General features: G+C 40.2%; 1 protein-coding gene across 4 annotated transcripts in view; it reads left to right on the top strand.

The window, feature by feature from the left end:
* The window catches only part of STAMBP (STAM binding protein), a 41753-nt gene extending 40621 nt beyond the window's left edge, over window positions 1-1132 (top strand). For all 4 annotated transcript variants that reach the window (XM_082356590.1, XM_082356592.1, XM_082356589.1 and 1 more), the window contains one exon: window positions 475-1132. In XM_082356590.1, coding sequence (XP_082212716.1) covers window positions 475-531 — 57 coding nt within the window. In that variant the 3' untranslated portion in view covers window positions 532-1132. The remainder of the gene's footprint in view (window positions 1-474) is intronic.
* The last annotated feature ends 17303 nt before the right edge of the window (window positions 1133-18435 follow it).

Here is an 18435-nt window from a genome sequence, read left to right as displayed (position 1 = left end):
GCAGTTATTTAAATAAGTGTATATTTTATGAATGACTCTAGAATATACATACATTTGAAAAATAAATGAAGGTATATGTGCCCACATTGATTCAGGCTACAGCCTATTGATGCTGGGTTGGTGGAAGTAATAATTCCCAGACCCCTTACCATAACAGCCATTTAAGTAGCAGTCTGGCTGCCAGCCTGGGAACCACTAGCCAGAATAAGCATTGTAAATAGGAGTTTTGTTTGTTTGTTTGGGTTTTTTTTAAACATATATATTTATGTATCATGACAATATACAAAAGATATAAGAAGTTAGGCAGTGAATTGCTTATTGTACATAGCTTTTAAACTTGCTTTTCAAAGATAAGAAAACATACAGGAAGTTAAGTAAAAGATATCTTCCATGACTTCAACAAGTAAGGAGTTTTAAAGATGACTTTTCAGAATTTTCCAGGACTTCCCCTTTCTTTCTTTTTCCCTATTGCAGAGCTGCAACCACGTGACTGTTGTGGACAGAGCAGTGACCATCACAGACCTTCGATGAGAGTCTGACCCAGACACTTCCCAAGAACTATAAAACCATATCAGTGTACTGTAGCCCCTTAATTTAAACTTTCCAGAAAGCTCTGGAAGCTTTTTAAAACAGAATAGAACGTATCACCTGGGGGAGAACTGATTTTCTATTTCTGGTTTGAAAAGAAATAATTGAATGTTTTTTAGGCACATCTGGAAAATAGCATGATCATGCTAAAGCAACTTTTCAGTCTGCCTGTAACTAAAAAATTAAGTTGAAAAAATGTTGTAATGAACACCTATATACCCTTTGTTCTAGATTCACCAATTGTTAACATTTTTTCCCTCTCAGAGATCCTTCTAACTTCTCTGCCAACTTGTTTATTGTTTACCTTTGGACTAATTAAGGGCATCTATGCAGAAATTTGGAAGCCATTTAGAAAATCTTTGAGTTTTTCTGTGGTTTATGGCAATATTAATGAAGCTTATCATAAGGCTGAGGGAGAGCTCGCTGCATTTGACCAGATGGCGAGGCCCAAGAACCCTGAAAAATGATTTTGTCAGGAGTTACTGTTATTTAACAAATATTTCGGGATATTTTTTCTTCTACAATAAAATAACAACTATATATATTTTTTGTGCTCTAGAATGATCTGTTGGATCAAGCATTGTCTAGAGAGGTTAACTAAATGGTCTGGTTATTTGGGGAAAGGTGAGGGGAAAATGGAATTTGAGATGTACCAACATCGAAGGTATGTCCCAGTTCACTTTTAATTGTTCAGTCTTTTCTCTCTGCCTTTTGCCATCTTCCAGGACTGTGAAGTCATCTCTATTCTTTTGGTGCTGTCTCAAGTCGGTCATCCCATTCACTTCCTCCTTATGCCCTAAAAGCTTTCAGCTGAGGATAATAGAGCCTTTGTTTGGAGTACCAGGTTACACTCCAAATAAATGATTATATTCCCATGCCACCCCACCCTACTAGTTTTATTGTGTTGGCTCTTCCTTTCTGACTTAGGCAACATCTAGGAAGATGTTTGAAGCTGCAGTTGATTCTGTAATTTTTCTATGAGCTGAGCCTAGTGTTATAAGGCTGCCCAGAAATTAGTGGTATTGTTTGTGTCCTCTCTGGTCAGGGCAGGAGAGTAAATGCCTTGGATAGGAGAATGATTTCTTTTTGTATCAAAATTCTGTGGTAAAGAAAATTTGCAAATGTATGAAGTTTTGCTTCATTTTTAAATTTTGTGTCCCGAATATATTCAGTCTTTATTGCTTAGGTTAGCAGCCCTTGAACTTTTCCCCTGAAAGCCAAGTGTCTATATTCTTGTTCTTCTCATGAGTTCTTAACTCCAAAGATACTAGAAATTCTTTCTTCTGTAGTTTCAGAGTCGGTGGGAATGTGGAGGTAGGTGGGTCTGGGCAAGGGAAAGAGAACCTCTCTGGTCACTGCCCTCCTTTCCTGCCGTAGCCCCAGAGGCAGCCTGGACTGCTCTCCCTTGCCCTTAACAGTCCTACAATTGCCTGCCTGGCCCTGCACTTTCCGGGAAATTCACCCCTTCTTTCCGTTCTCAAGGCTACTGCTTAGTTTAGGATCTTATTACCCCTTACTTGAAATATTGCAATAGGCTTTTTACCAGGTCTCTTTGTTTTTAGTGTTTCTTGACTCCAGTCTTTTCTGCCCAGTACAGTCAGGAGAAGTTTCCCACATTACAGCCATCCTCATGTTTCCTCTCTTGCTCAAAAACCTACAATAGCTTTCCACTGCTTAAAATCTAAATTTAGCCCTTATTCCAAACTTTCTACATATGGTCACATAAAGCTCTTAGCCCTGACTGCACATTCAAACACCTGGGGAGCTTTTTAAAAAGTACTGATACTCACACTCCACCACCCCCAACCAGTGAAATCCAGATCTCTGGAGAGGGACCCCAGACATTGTTTGTTTCTGTTTTTGTCTTTTAAGCTGCTAAGATTCTCAAGTGCAGCCAGGGTTGAAAACCACTGTACTAGTCATTTATACCGGGGAGTTTTGAACTGATTCGTCAATCTCTGCACATCATAGACATTCAGCAAATGTTTGTTGAACCAAAGTGAACTGTATCATAGATTGCAACCACATTGATCATTTACTGTTTACCAGATCGTCACGTTTTCTTGCCTCTGCACCTGTGCACAAGAAATCTCAGTAAATGGATGGGTGTGGGAAATCAGTCTGCAGTTGTCCTCTTCAGACCTGCTACAGTCTAGCCACGAAAGCGGTACTTTGCACAGGCCAGCTTTAGTGTCTCACTTCACCCTACATCTGTGGAAGAGACATGCTATCAAGCCAGCTCACAAGGAAGCAGGGAGACTGGGTAGGGCAGTGAGAGAAAAGGAGCCAGAACTGTAGGGAAAGGAGGAAAGGAATATTGTGAATAAAAGGGAGTCAGACCACAAAACCTGAGGAAAGAAGCTTGTATTGAAAGGGTAACAACTACTCGGTAAAGAGACTGACTTCTGGGCTCCTGAAAACCTTTCCACTCTCCCAAGCCACACAAGTGCCATACTTACTGGTCTGAACTGAGTGGGGAAAAAGAAGCAGTATCTGATTGCATCCCAGCTGGCCTCAGAGGCACAGACCCTCCAAAGTGCCATGGGCCAGGTGCAGAGACGCTGGTGAAGACTCTGCTGGGGGTCAGGGCAGGCCTGGGTTTTTTCAGCTGATTACTTCCACGTACTCCTAATTAAATACCACCAAAGAGGAAGAAAAAAACCACTTAAGCCTTATAATGCTCTCTTGGGTACCAGATACCTTAAAAGGCATGGTGGGGAGCATTCACTAGTGGGGGGAAGCATTCCCTAGTGTCATGGTGGATACTTGTTGTTTGAGAGGCAAGGGTTTCCACTTCCATTTGGCACCCCAGAGTTTGAAATCATAATGCCTATCCCCTTGGACTTTGGTCACCTCTGGGTTTCAGTTACCCCAGAGGAAGGAGTTTTTCATGTGGGGGTTGACAGGAGTGGAGGCTGCTAGGAGCAAAGCGTTAATGACACGAGGGCCCAGTGAATCCTGTGACTTTGGTCTGCTTCAAGTGGACTTTGAGAACAGTTTTTGGATCAGACCAGATGTTGTTCCCTAGAAAACAGTCCAGTTTGTATTGTGCCTCCCAACCGCTCCCCACTATATCTCAGTATATTAACCCCACCTGTGTTTGGAGACCAGTTTGTCCAAGGATCTTTCAAGCCTGTGAGCCCAGAGTGGAACTTCAGAGGCAAGGCTCATTTCTTTTTGTGAGGAGCTTTGCTTGAGGCACTGAGAAGGCCTGTTTGGAACACTGGAACATTATCCTCTTGAGAGGAAGTGCCAGACTGAACATTAAAGACTTTGCTTCTAGGCCCAACTGTTCATTCACCAGGAAGTCACTTAACTTCCCAAACTTCTTTAAAATTCTGTAAAGTGGGATCAGTCTAATATACCTACCTCGAATGAGGACAGAATGAACTCCATATGCAACTATGAGAGTTGTAAAAATGCTATTCAATATAAAGATTTAAGCTACATGTTATTTGTATCTCTGGAAGTGTTAGAGTTGAGGTGCCATTACTTCCACCTGCGAGACCTCTACCCCCTCAAACTTCCAGCTAGAGGACTCCTCAGATAGATCACATTCTTTATCACTAACTGAGCCTCAGCTCCAAATACCTTTTTGGTCTGCCCTGATGTTCTGAACTGGAAAACTGAGAACCTCAAGAATCAGAAGAAACATTCCAAATTTCTACTCATTTCCCCTAAGACCCAGAGCAGAGCCAGGACCTAAAGAGATTGCACCGTATCTTTTAACCCTTGGTTCCATCCCACTCTTGTTTGAACCTCCCACTTCTGTTGTTCCAACTATTTCTTGAGGTGAAAGAAGAGGAAGAGAACTTTGATCCTCTTCACAGAAGTCTTTATTCCTTAGTCCAGGGTTGAATTTTTTGTTAACCTTTGCCTACCTGGGGTTAGAAGTGGGCCTTACTCTTACAGGATAAGCCCAGCATCATTCATTGTGCCTGTTGGATCCAGAATCCAGCCCTGTCGCACTGAATAACCATGGGCTCTTGTGTCCTTTGGTGATTAAACCTGCTTTCCTGAGGGCTTGGTTCAAGTTCTACCATCAGTGTCTTCTTGAACTGATAAATTCACTCTGAGGGCTTCCTTCTTTGAGCTCCAGTGGCACTTATAGCTTGTTTCCCACAATTTGTTATGTGGTTTTTTTTTTTCTGTTTTGCAGTGTTTTCTTATTGTTTTATGTGAGTCAGGTCACTGAACTGTCATGTAACCTCATGTCATGTAAGGATAGGACCATGTTTGCTCTCTAGCGCTGTGTTGAGTGCCTTTCAGTCAGCACAGTACTTCCTTACTTTCTTTTGCTGAGCCCTTCCTTGAAATAATGTCCTTGGTGTTGAGTCGTGTGTTAGAAAGCCAGGTGGACTTGTGCTCTAACCTCTGCCTGTGGGAAGCCATCTTACTGCCTTGACTCAGACGTTGTACACTGAGCCTGTGCCGCCACCCCAGTGTCACCTTGTGCCAAAGGTCTGAATACAAGCAAGAGCTCTCAGAAGAGGGAGCCAGCATTTGAGCTCTTCTTCCAGCTGCCAGGACAGATGATTGTGCTGCCCAACAGGGTGGGCGGGGGAAGATGTGCCTGCACTAAAGTCTGAAAGGCGGAGGTCAGAGACGTAGGAGGAAACCAAGAGACAGTGGTGACAAAGTCACTACTATCTCGTCACAGAAACCAAGGAAAGCAGCAGTTTAAAAAGGGGGGAGGTGAGTGGTACAAAATGGCTCAGGAGAGGTTTTCTGGGCTAAGGACCAAGATGAGTCCATGGGATCTAGCACTTAGCAGAGGTCTTCCCTGACAACCCCATCTAAAACACTTCCACCCCGGGACTTCCCTGGTTGTCCAGTGGTTAAGAATCCACCTTCCAATGCAGGGGACGCGGGTTCGATCCCTGGTCGGGGAACTAATATCCCACATGCCGCGGGGCAGCTAAGCCCGTGCACCGTAACTACTCAGCCCACATGCCCTGGAGCCCACGGACCGCAACTAGAGAGAAGGCCGCGTGCCACAACAAAAGATCCCACATGCCTCAATGAAGATCCCGCATGCCACAACTAAGACCTGATGCAGCCAAATTAAAAAAAAAAAGACTATCTAAAAACAAAAACAAAAAAACCGTCTCCACCCCATCACTCTACCACATCTTCTTTACTGTCTGCATACTGTCATTAGCTAAAATCATCCTGTTTATTTCTAGCATATATATATATAGAGAGAGAGAGAGAGAGAGAGAGAAAGAGAGAGAGAGAGAGAGAGTATACTCTGTGAAAACAGCAACTTTTGTCCTGTTCACTCTTGTATTCTCAGCTCCCAGGACAGTGCCTGACAATCAATAAGATAGGAATAAATGCACAGACGTATCCAAAGTCACCCAGCTAATAAGTGGGAAAGCTTTGGTTTTTTAAGGAACAGAGCAATAAATATGCACACAGTTTGAATAATGATTTTAAAGATTTAAAATTTAATTTTAAAATTAACAAATTTAATTTATTTTAAATAAATTAAAGTTAATTTGTTTAATTAACCTTTTATGATTATAGAAGGTTACCTCTTAGAAGGTAAAAGAAGAAAAGCATATGAGAAAATAAAAACTACATATGTAGCCATTTGTCTTTATTTAGAGATGAGTGATAATGCAGTATCACAAATTGAAACTTCTGCACTTTCTACAAATTATACAGAGAAGGAAATTTAGAACCTTAAATGCTTTAATATTTAATAAGAAAGAATCAAAAGGTATGAAATAAGCATTTGACTCAAATTAGGAAAAAGAATAACAAAATATGCTAAGAAAGCCAGGAAGAAGGAAAGGAGTATTATAGCAGATATTGCTGAATTTATAAATAGGAATCTTGGTAGATAAATTCACGATGTTATTCTTTGAAAAAATAAAGTAGACGAAGAGGAAAAAAATATATATACAAAATTAGAAGTGAACAAAGGGATACAACGAATGTACATTTTAAGAAAGTCCTAAAAAAAAAAAAAAAAAGAAAGTCCTATGTATAACTAGGCTAATGAATTTGCATCTCAATGAAATTGTTAAGAAACAGATCTCCAGAACTTTTTCATCTTGCAAAGCTGGAACTCTGTACCCATTAAACCACAACTTTCCTTTTTCCCCTCCCCCCAGCCCCTGGCAACCACCCTTCTGTTTTCTGTCTCAATGAATTTGCCTTCTTTAGATACCTTATGTAAGTGGAATCATACAGTATTTGTCTTTTTGTGACTGGCTTATTTTACTCAGCGTAATGTCCTCAAGGCTCATCCATGTTGTAGCATGTGTCAAAATTTCCTTCCTTTTTAAGGCTGAATAATATTCCATTGTATGTATATACCACATTTTGTTTATCCACTCATCTGTCAGTTGACACTTGGGTTGCCTCTACTTCTTAGCTAATGTGAACAGTGCTTCTGTGAACATGGGTATATAAATATCTCTTGCTGTTTTTAACTGCTGCAGAGCATAGGAAAATAAAAAAACGAGCATATTTCATTTTCGTGAACACAACCTAATCAATCGTATACACATATATTTCACATCAACCTCAACAATATAGATGCAAATTTCCTAAATAAAAGCATTAATAAATTCATCAATATAGTGAAGGAATAACGTATCATAACTGCCAGCATTTGTTGTGCATCCCCATTTAGAACTTGTACATGACACCCCAGCTAGTAAGTGGTGGGCTAGGATGGCAGCCCAGGTCTGCCCAACCTTGCAGCCCATGATGCATTTGATGAGTTTGTTGAGAAGGTAACGTTGGCCCCACAAAAGAAATCCACTAATATAATACCTCACAGAAGAAGGTCAAAAGAAAATAAAGACCCAAGACTCTTTCATAGATAATAATAAAGTATTTGACAATGAGAATCAACATTTATTCTTTATTTTTCAAACTCCCCTAATAAATTAGGAAAGAAAGAAGCTTTGTTAACATGATAAAATATATCTTCTGAAACAACACCCTGCATCATTCTTAATAAAGAAATAATGTTGTTAGGGACAAGACAGACCCTTTCTAACTACTGTTATCTAACAGTGTTCTGAAAGGATAATCTAGCCAATGTACTGAAGCAGAATAAAGAGTATACTACTGGAAAAGAGACACAGTTTTTGGCTGCAAACTAAGTACCTAAAAACCTAAGGATAATCAATCATTAAAAATGGTTAGACCTAATAAGAGCAGCAAAGTTGTCCACTAAAAGATATATATATATATCAATAAAACTTCTTTGTAGCTTTCTAGTACAGCCAATAGCCAGTTGTGATTGGGAAAAAAAAATTCTCATTCACCCTAGCAACCAAAACTATGAAATAACTTGGAACAAAATTAAAAGGAAATGTTCAGGACTTACATAAAGAAAACTAAGCTGTACAGAGGGACATGAAGAAAATAAATGGAAAGACAGATATTCTATATTCCATGAAGGGAAGATTTAATGCTTTAAAGATGTTAATTCTTCTTTAATTAAACCATAAATTTAAATGCAAGTCTACAAAAATTTTATTTTTTAACTTGAAAAGATTATTCTAAAATTAATCTGGAACTGGGACTTCCCTGGTGGCGCAGTGGTTAAGAATCCACCTTCCAATGCAAGGGATGTGGGATTGATCCCTGGTCAGGGAACTAGATCCCATGTGCATGCCACAACTAAGAGTTTGCATGCCACAACTAAGGAGCCAACAAGCCACAATTAAGGAGTCTGTGAGCCGCAACTAAGGAGCCCAGCTGCTGCAACTAAGATCTAGGGCAACCAAAATAAATAAATAAAAATAAATGATTTTAAAAATTAAAAAAAAAAAATTAATCTGGAATAAGTGAAATAACCATTTTTCAAAATTGAAAGATGAAGAGTGTTGGGGGAAATTTTATTACCAGGTAATTCTTATTATAAACTTATAAGTTAAAATGATAGCATACTGGTGGAAGAATAGGTTAAGAATTAGCAAACTTTATTGTTCAAGGAGGTAAGACAATGCTGTAGATAGCATGGACCGTATCTTGATGGAATTTGGTGTTGGTATGATGCCAGTGGCTTTTTTCAAGGCAAAGTGAGGTGAAGAGAGGAGACAGAGGGGTAGAGAAGCTAACTACAGGGAATGAATGAGAAATATCTAAGAATAGTCTTACTTTCTTTAGTCTAGGTGATGTTTTCACTTCTTTCACCCAGTAATAACCCATTACTATTTGTCCAACACAAGTAACATCCTATATTCTCACTCAGGCCTAGGAAAAAGAACAGAAATAACCCGTGGGCCACTGGGGGAGGTTTTTTTTGGAGTTGCCGAAGGCCACAGAACTGCAAATGAGTGGTGTCAGACTTCCCAACCCACACTCAACCACGGTGCAATACTGCCTTCCTAAAATATGTATAGATATATGCATTCATTAAAACTATGGGAAAGAAATACACCGAAATATTAATAGTAGTTTTTTGTAGGTGATAGAATTATGGCATGATTGCTCTCTTTTTTTCCCTCTATACTTTTTTGAGTTTTCCAAATATTCTACAGAGAACATGAATCGTTTTTATATTGGACAGAAAGGACAATGCCTACTATTTTCAGAAACCAAAGCTCCACTGCCCCTTCAATGTGGGAATCAAGCCAAGACCTTATTCTTGGACGGCATCAGTGAAAGGGCCTTAGGAATGCTCTTGGGCACAGCAGCAGAGGCATGTCATATATGGAAACCTTCCATGAGGGTGACCTCACCACTGGAACCCATTCAAAATAAACCTTGCTGCAAGGGCTAGCAGCAGAGATCTTTGGACAAAACCTGGAGGATGGAAAGCTAAGAAAGAATAGACCTAAAGAAGACAACCTCTGGGCTTTGTCCTGAAGAACTCCTGTGCATCCATCTGGGCTTACTGGCAGATCTCCTCTGTGCTCAGTTCCTAAGGAAGGATTACTTTACCCCACCTCGCCCTCCTCCAAAAAAGATCTCCCACAGTGGCCCAAGGGTTATTTCTGTTTTTTTTTTTTCCTGGGCCTGAGTGAGAATATAAGATGTTACTTGTGCTGGACAAATAGGAATGGGTTATTGATGGGTGAAAGAAATGGAAACCTCACCTAAACTAAAGGAAGTAAGACTATTCTTAGATATTCCTCAGTCATTCCCTGTGGTTAGCTTCTCTACCCCTCTGTCTCCTCTCTTCATCTCCCTTTGCCTTAAAAAAAGCCAATAGCATCATACCAAAGCACAATTCCATTAAGATATGGTTCATGCCATCTATAGCATTGACCCCTTTGCCACCTTGAACAGCTCTTAACACCCCTGCCTGCCATGCTTAAACATCTGTGTCTAGAACTTCTTTCACCCAGCTTAGTCTTCTATACCTTTCCGTTGGCTTAGGAGTTCTAAATTATTTTTAATTGAACCATAGTAGACTCAGGATAAGTTCACACAAATATTTTACTTCCCAGTCCCAGTGTTGCTGTGCAAGCACAAGGCCTCTGATATGGCCCTAGGAGCTTCAACGTGGCCTAGGAAGAGACCATATAATGAGAACAGAATCCTGTGTTGGTTTGAATTCTTTTCATTGTGCCTACAGAAAACTCAATTCAAACTGGTGTTCAGGCACAGCTGAATCCAGTGCCCATTGTCATCAAGGCTCATTTTGTGTTCTTCTCTTAGCTCTTACATACTCAATATTTGTTCATTTAATTACATTTTTCCAATATGGTAGTTTTGACAGCTATAGGTTTATATCCTATTGTCTTGGTAAATCCAGCAGGAAAAAGAGAATTTCTATGTCCAACAGTTCCAACAAGTCCTGGCATTGAGTCGTTGGGTCATGACTTTGGTCATGACTTCATCCTTGGACCAATCACTGTGGCCAAGGGGATAGAATGCTCTGATTGGCCAGGCCTGTGTGGTATATTTATACCCCATCTGAACTGTATGCACTAGGAGTGGGGAAACATTCATTCTCTAAAGAAAAATCTTGATGGCATTAAGGGAGGAATGGATGTTGGGCAGGCAAAAGCAACAGATGCCTACAATAAGTGCCTAGAAGAAAAAGCTAGGGCACCATCCCACTGTGGGCACAATGACCCAAAGTGAGCAAGCTAATAAAACGCAAATGAAAACACCAAGTGCTATTGGCTTTAGATAACAGCAGCTGGACTATGGGGTAGTAACCCTTTCACTTCCCAAAAGGTGGGTCACACATCCAGACCATGGGTCCTTTATTTAATTTGCATTTATTGAACACCTACTGTGCGCAGAGCACTCTTTAAAATACACAGGAAGTAAATGTTATACTCTCTGTCTTCAGGGAGAAAATAATGGTGTAAGATAAAGAAACTATACTCCCATGAATTAGCACAAGAGCAATTTCTTCATATTGACGAGTGTACACAGAATGAACACCAACTCTGTGCGTGAGTACTGAGGGAACCCAAGTTAAGGAGAAATGAATGTTTTCATCTTAATTTATTTATACTCTACTTAGGTAATTTAATCTATACTCTGTAATTTTTTTGTATTCCACTTTTAATTCTCTCAACAAATATTAACTGTATACCTACTAGGTGCCAAGCCCCATGCTAGACTCTGGATACCTAGTAGAAACGTTTTCCAGGATATGTAAAATACTACAAAGAGAAAATAAATTGAATGTAGAGGCAAAGGAATATAGAATACAAGGATATAACAAAGCAGATTCAGTAATAGAGCAAAAAAGTAAACCATGATCACTTACATTCCCACCATGGATAGGCCACATGATATGTGGTGTCATAAATAATATAAACATTTGTATAATAAAGCCAAACAGCACATAGAGGGTTACATTTTTCCATATAAAAGATGGCATCTCACTAAAGCACAATATGTAGTAAAAGTAATTCTACTGGAATGCAGGGAGTGGGGGCAGGCAGTATAGTTCAGCTCAGATACCTAGCTGTCTGTAAATCTGGTTTAACCTAGGGATATATTTTGTCATATCTGAGAGCTCAGGTGGACTGCATGGATTTTAAACAACTCCAAGTTTCTCTTTGGTGACATTTTAATAAATATTTAGTGACAGTGAACTTGGAATTGTAATCTTTGGCAAGTACCTGGAGTTTAGCTGCCATTCTTTATTGGCGGCTAAGTAAGATCCGAGGCTGTTGACTTTCAAACTCTTTTTTTAACACAGCTCACCAAGGTGGAGTAAGAGAGCCCATGGCCCACTTAGTACATTGATTCCCACTTTACAGCAGAAAAGGGACTTGCAGTAACCACAAAGGGATTTTGTACAGCAAATTTGGGGAATCAAATTTTGAACAATATGGTTGTCTCCTCATTTATGAACTTGGGAATAACATGGGACTATACCTAGGTAATACTTTTGATCTGTAGCCCTTTTCTGTCCATAGTTTACTAATAAAGACTGTTGTGTATACAGACCATTCCTTTTCCAAAAAAAATATAAAGCTGTATCATCAGAATAAAAAAGGGTATCTCCGTTTCTTTTTTTATAGCAAGGGGCTATGCAACTAACTCGTCCAAAGATACTATCAGTTTTTGTTTTTGTTTTTAATGAGTGGAAAAGTACTGGTGTCAGAACTCAGCCTGGATCAGCCCTCAGGAAACTCCCCCCATTCTGGCCCATGAACTTCCTAGGTGTTATTCAGCGTTTCGTCCCACACGAACTCGCTTTCCAGGGTAACCACTCAAAAACTCTTCTGGAGTCTGCCCTTCTTGCCAGATTCCATTCTCACCACAAGATATTATTGAAGTAAAATATATGTTTTCGCTTTATTGAGATATAATTGACGTATGGCACAATATAAGTTTAAGGTGTATAACATAATGGTTTGACTTATGTACGTGAAAAGATGACCACAGTAGGTTTAGTGAACATCCATCATCTCATATAGGCAGATGAAATAACTCACTTGGGAGAGTGTTAGACTGAAGAAATAGAAAAAAATTCTTTTCCTTGTCATGAGAATTCTTAGGAGTTACTTTGGAGAAGTGTTACTCTTAACAGCTTTCATTTATAACATAGAACAGTGTTAATTATCTTTATTATGTTGTACATTACTTCTGCAGTACTTATTTATCTTATAACTGGAAGTCTGTACCTTTTGATCACTCTCATTCGATTCTCCCCCTCCCCACCCTCTGGTAACCTCAAATCTAATCTCTTTTTCTATGAGTTTGTTCATTTGTTTACTTTTGAAGAATAAGCGACCTACAACACTGTGTTAGTTCCTGGTATACAACATAGTGATTCGATATTTCTATACATTTCAAAATTATCACCATGATAAGTCTAGTTGTCATCTGGCACCATACAAGGATATTAAATAATTATTGACTATATTTCCCACATTGTACATTTCATACCTTGACTCATTTATTTTGTAACTGAAAGTTTGTACCTCTACTTTCCCTCGTCTATTTTTCTCCTCCCCTTCAAAGTAAAATATTTTTAAGACAGTGAAAAAATGTATCCTAAACCTTAACTTTTGTGAAGTCCTGAGTGGTCTCTTACTATTTTGGTTTTTCACAACTTTTTCATTTGACTTGTTAAAGGTTATTTTGGCTACCCAAGAACATTTTGAAAATTAAGGCTGATTCTAAATTATTTGCATTATGTTGTTATGGGAGAACCTCACTTTCAGAACACTACTAGTTCTCAGCTAATACCAAATTGCAAATATATTTTTTCCCTCAGCACTAGGGGAGGACGTAACGCTGAGGTTAAGAGCCGGCTCCAAAGCTAAACTGACCTGGGGTGGATTCCTGGCTCCCTCACTTGCTGACTATGTCACTTCAATAAGTGCCTTACCCTCCCCAGCTTCAAAGTCCTCAACTCTCTAAAATGTGGAAAATACCACGTTTAGATAAGGGAATGCATACAGTTTGTAGCACATAGACCCAACTCACTAAGTAGCAGCTATCAATAATAGTAATAATAATAATAATAAGGCCCAAAGCCAGCAGTTTGCTCCAAATAACCCTTTGCGGGCTCTCGTCTTTCAGAGGAACATCCTTGCCTTTCTAGAGAGATGGACAGAGGATCCTAACAGTCCAGGCTCAGCTGAGTCCCTATATGCTGAGGCCTTTCCCAGGGAAACCAGAGCCCTTAATCACAAAATGAAGGGGGGGGGGGGGGGCGTGTCTTTCATTTAAAAGCCACCCTTCTGTGTGGGTAGGCCTGAAGTGTCAGATAAAGCTTTATTTTTAAATAACCATCCAGCAGGGCTTCCCTGGTGGTGCAGTGGTTAAGAATCTGCCTGCCAATGCAGGGGACACGGGTTCGAGCCCTGGTCCGGGAAGATCCCACATAACCGCGGAGCAACTAAGCCCGTGCGCCACAACTACTGAAGCCTGCACGCCTAGAGCCCGAGCTCTGCAACAAGAGAAGCCACCGCAATGAGAAACCCGCACACCCCAGCGAAGAAGAGTAGCCCCTGCTCACTGCAACTAGAGAAAGACTGCGCACAGCAACGAAGACCCAACACAGCCAAAAATAATACATAAAAATATAATTTATAAAAAAAAAAAAGAACCATCCAGCAGGGAGGCTACCAACTCTACTTTTAAAGCCCTCCAGTCCCCCTTCCCCCATCCTTCCCCTCTAGCTTCTCCTGTCTCCCAGGCTGAAAATAGCCACCTGGGGCACCACACCACAAAGGCTTGCCAGGAAGGATGCAGGCAGGAATGCGGGAGGGAACTGCCTGATAATAAGTAAGGGAAGGAACGGGGATCCATGACACCTTCCAGGTCAGCCCAAGGCTCAGGACTCCTAGAAAGTGGAGAGGGGTGTGAGGTCCATTTCTAGCTCCTCCAGAGTTGGGGTCATCCCTGAGGGCAGGCAGGAAAAGGGCATGTGTCTTTTTACTTAGCTGGCTGATAGGTTTCAGAGTTCTTCCTTTGGCTGTCACTTCTCCATTTAGCACTGACTGTCCAAGTGCTGGCTATCTCATAGCGATCACACGTGGAGTTTTTGGTATATTCTGTGCAAACAGTGCCCCACCTAAACTGCACACTTCCTTGATATGGGAAATCTGGTCTAGTTCAAATGCTTTTACCCTCCCTTAGCCCCACTCTAGGGATACACCCTCCATGGGTGCACCCACAGACTTTCTCTTGGCTTAGATATTGGCAAGAAGGCTGAAGCCCAACCACCTTCCCTGTGCCCATTGGACCTGTGAGGACATCCCAAATGGGGGGTGTCCAGTCTGCTCCACAGACTTCCCCACTGTCTGCCCTGTCTCATTGCCTTCCTCCAAACCCCCTCAGGTGGGCTCAGGGCAGATCAATACAGCCTCTGCACTGTCAGACACCCAAAAGGAGAATGAGGACTATTGCACCTGGATCTTCCAAAGGTCCTCTTGGAATCCCCACTCACTCGGCAGGGGTTACTTATTAGCAGCCCTCCCCTCCCCGCAGAGAAAGGAGAAAATTCCCTCTCACCATAGCACTGCTCTCCTTCCAAGGCTGAGGGCTCCAACTGGGAAGACTCAGTCTCCTTCTCTCTCTAGCTTTCTCACATGGGTGTCTGGGGACTCCGAGTGGGGGGCAGGGACGCTGCTCCCAGAAAGTAGGGTGGTTGAGCCGCCTCTCAGTAAGCCTTGGGGGAGGCATTACGCTCCTTTTTTTGGCCATCTCCTGTAGCTTGTTGTTTGCAGTTGGGACCATAGTGATGATTCAGGGAAACAAAAATGTTCACTCAACGTTCTGTACACAGATAGGAGTTAATCCTGTTGTTCAGATCCTCTAAATCCTTCCTGATTTTTTTGCCTCCTTGTCCTATCAGTTACTGAGAATTTTCTGTGCTAAAAATCTATCAACGTGATTGCAAATTTGTGTCTTTCTCTTTTTTGTTTGGTCAGTTTTTGCCCTTGCCCTGTGTGTGTGTGTGTGTGTGTGTGTGTGTTAGGTGCATATAAATGTGGAATTGCTATATCCTCTGGTGGACTGACTCTTTTTTATTATAAAACATTTCTTTATCTTTAGGACTGTTCCTTGCCTTAAAACCTTTGATGTTAGTACAACTTTCTTTTGATTAGTGCTTCTTTCAGTTTTACTGAATCCTTGCATTTAAGGCGTATCTCTTATAAGCAGTGTTGATTGTTGTTGATTTAATATCATCAAATATGCAGTCAAAATTTTTTTATCTTTATTTTATTTATTTATTTTTGGCTGCATTGGGTCTTTGTTGCTGCATGTGGGCTTTCTCTGGTGGCAGCAAAGGGGGGCTACTCTTCATTGCAGTGCACAGCCTTCTAATTGCAGTGGCTTCTCGTTGCGGAGCTCGGGCTCTAGGCACTGCGGAGCTCGGGCTCTAGGCACCCGGGCTTCAGTAGTTGTGGCTCGCAGGCTTAGTTGCTCCCCAGCATGTGGGATCTCCCCCAACCAGGGCTCGAACCTGTGTCCCCTGCATTGGCAGGCGGATTCTTAACCACTGCGCCACCAGGGAAGTCCCCACCCAATTGCTTTTAAATTGTTCTCTTTATCTTAATATTCCACACCCCGCCCCCCCGCATACCATGGTTCCACTATGATGTGTCTAGGAATTATTTTCTTTGTATTTATCCTACTTGGGATACACAGTACTTCTTGAATCTGTAGCTTAATGTATTTCACCTGTGTTGGAAATTTCTTGTCCATTATTTTTCAAATATTCTTTTTGTCTCATTCTTTCTCTCTTCTCCTTCTAGGACTGCAATTACACATGTTAAACCCTTTCACCATATTCCAAATTTCTCTTTTTTGTATTTTTCCTTTTTTTCCAAAATATGGATCATCTGTGATCTGTTTCTGTTGTTTGCTTTTCCTGTTTCAGTCCTACTTCCTGGTATTCCTAATAATTTTTCAATTGAATGCCAGATACTGTGGACAAATATTTGTACAGGCTCTTAATAGTATTATCTTCCTCTAGAGAGAATTTAGTCTAAATTTTCACAGGTAGTTAGAAATCACCTTATTCCAATCTGTAATTGAACTTATTTTAAGCTGGGTTCAGTCTTTGTAAGGCCTGGTCTATTTCTGGCTTGCCCTTATTCTCTAGAGCATAGTTTTTTATGGGACCAGGATTAGTTAGGGTTGTCCAAAGAAATAGAACCAAAAAGAGAGAGAGAGAGAGAGCGACTGCAGATCCAGGGAAGAATTGCAGTTTGAGTCCAAAGGTGGTCTGCTGGCAGAATTTCTTCTTCCAGGAAGATCAGTCTTCTTCTATTAAGGTCATCTACTGATTGGAAGAGACCCACCCACATTGTGGAGGATAATCTGCATTACCCAAAGTCTACTGATTTAAGTGTTAATCTCATCTAAAAAAATACCTTCACGGAAATACCTCAATTAATATTTGACCAATTATCTGGGTACTGTGGCCTAGCCTAGTTAATACATAAAGTTAACCATCACAGGTCCCAGTGGAAAGCCTGGAGTTTTTTGACAGTACCCCTCCTCCACAGTGGGCTCTGAACTCCAGTGTTTTTCTCCCTAGCCTCATAAGTCTGCCAAAAGTACTGATAAGCTTCCCATTCTCTCAGTTACTGCTTCTTGCTCAACTTCTTGGTCTCTGCTCTATGCTGCTTAAACACTGAAAGATGTCTCAAGAGGAAAATGGCATAGAATATCAAGTTCACCAGAATGAGTTTTCTCTCTCCAGAAACCTGGCCTCTTATGTCCTATTTTGGTAGTTCGCTGGTGCCTTCAAACAGGTGTTTTCAGGTTTTATCTAGAGGGAGGATCATTGAGATGCTGAGAAGACATTTTACTAAATCCAACTCCCAATTAATAACTCTTAATAAACGTTTGGTGGAACAATACTTCCATAATATGTAAAATAATGCATATTATATTGAATTATATTTAATGGGGAAATGCTAGATCATGATCCTCAATGACATACTGGGAACATGCTTCAGTATTATCTGTGTAATTAACCGAACACAGTTGCCTGGGTGCCACCTCAGATTTAATGAATTAGAACTTGTGAGGGTTGTAGGGATGGTTAAGAACAATGAACTAGAGGCATTCTCATTAAAGACAAGGATGCCAGTTGTAAGAGCAAAACATTAAACATTGTTCTGAAAGTTCTAAATAGTGTAATAAAAATAAGAAACTAAATAAAATGTAGAAATATTGGTTTAAATAAATATGAGTTTCAGATGATATGCTATCTGCTCAAAAAAAACCTGTCAAACTAATGAGATAGTTTAGCAAGATGACTAGATATATGTGTATAATAATATATATGTATATAATAAAATGCATGTTTCCTATATGTCAGTAATCAGATAGAAAATATAACAAAAATGTTAATATAGTAGCATCAAAAAACGTAAAAACCTAGTTTGAAAAACAGAACTGTGCAAGGTCTATATCAGGAAAACCTTGAGATGTTATTAAGGGACATAAAGAAAGTTTTGAATAAATGGAAAGGCATACAGTTATGTAAAGGTATAGATGTTTTCTAAATTAATATGTAGGGAATTCTCTGGCGGTCCATTGGTTAGGGCTTCAGGCTTCACGCTTCCACAGCAGGGGGCATGGGTTCAATCCAATCCCTTGTCGGGGAATTAAGATCCCACATGCTGTGCAGCCAAAAATACATAAATACATTAATTAATTAATTAATTAATTGATTAATTAATATGTAAATTCAATATAACCAATTAGGATCTCAACTCTTTCAGGGGATGTGGTGAGAGAATTTCACAAAATGATTCTAAAGTTTTTCTGGAGAATAAATGAGCAATAATAGAAGTATTTGAAAGAGAATAACAGTGCAATATTTACCTCAGCAGATGTTAAAACCTAGAGCTATATTTAAAATGCTGAGATACTGTGCAGAAATGGGCAAATAAAGGAAGACAGTAGAATATAGAAAGAGAGAAAATT

Source organism: Balaenoptera borealis (assembly GCF_965194805.1).
Source record: "Balaenoptera borealis genome assembly, chromosome: 15".
NCBI lineage: Eukaryota > Metazoa > Chordata > Mammalia > Artiodactyla > Balaenopteridae > Balaenoptera > Balaenoptera borealis.
The sequence above is the reverse complement of the archived record's forward strand: the minus strand, read 5'-3'. Positions and strand labels throughout refer to the sequence as shown.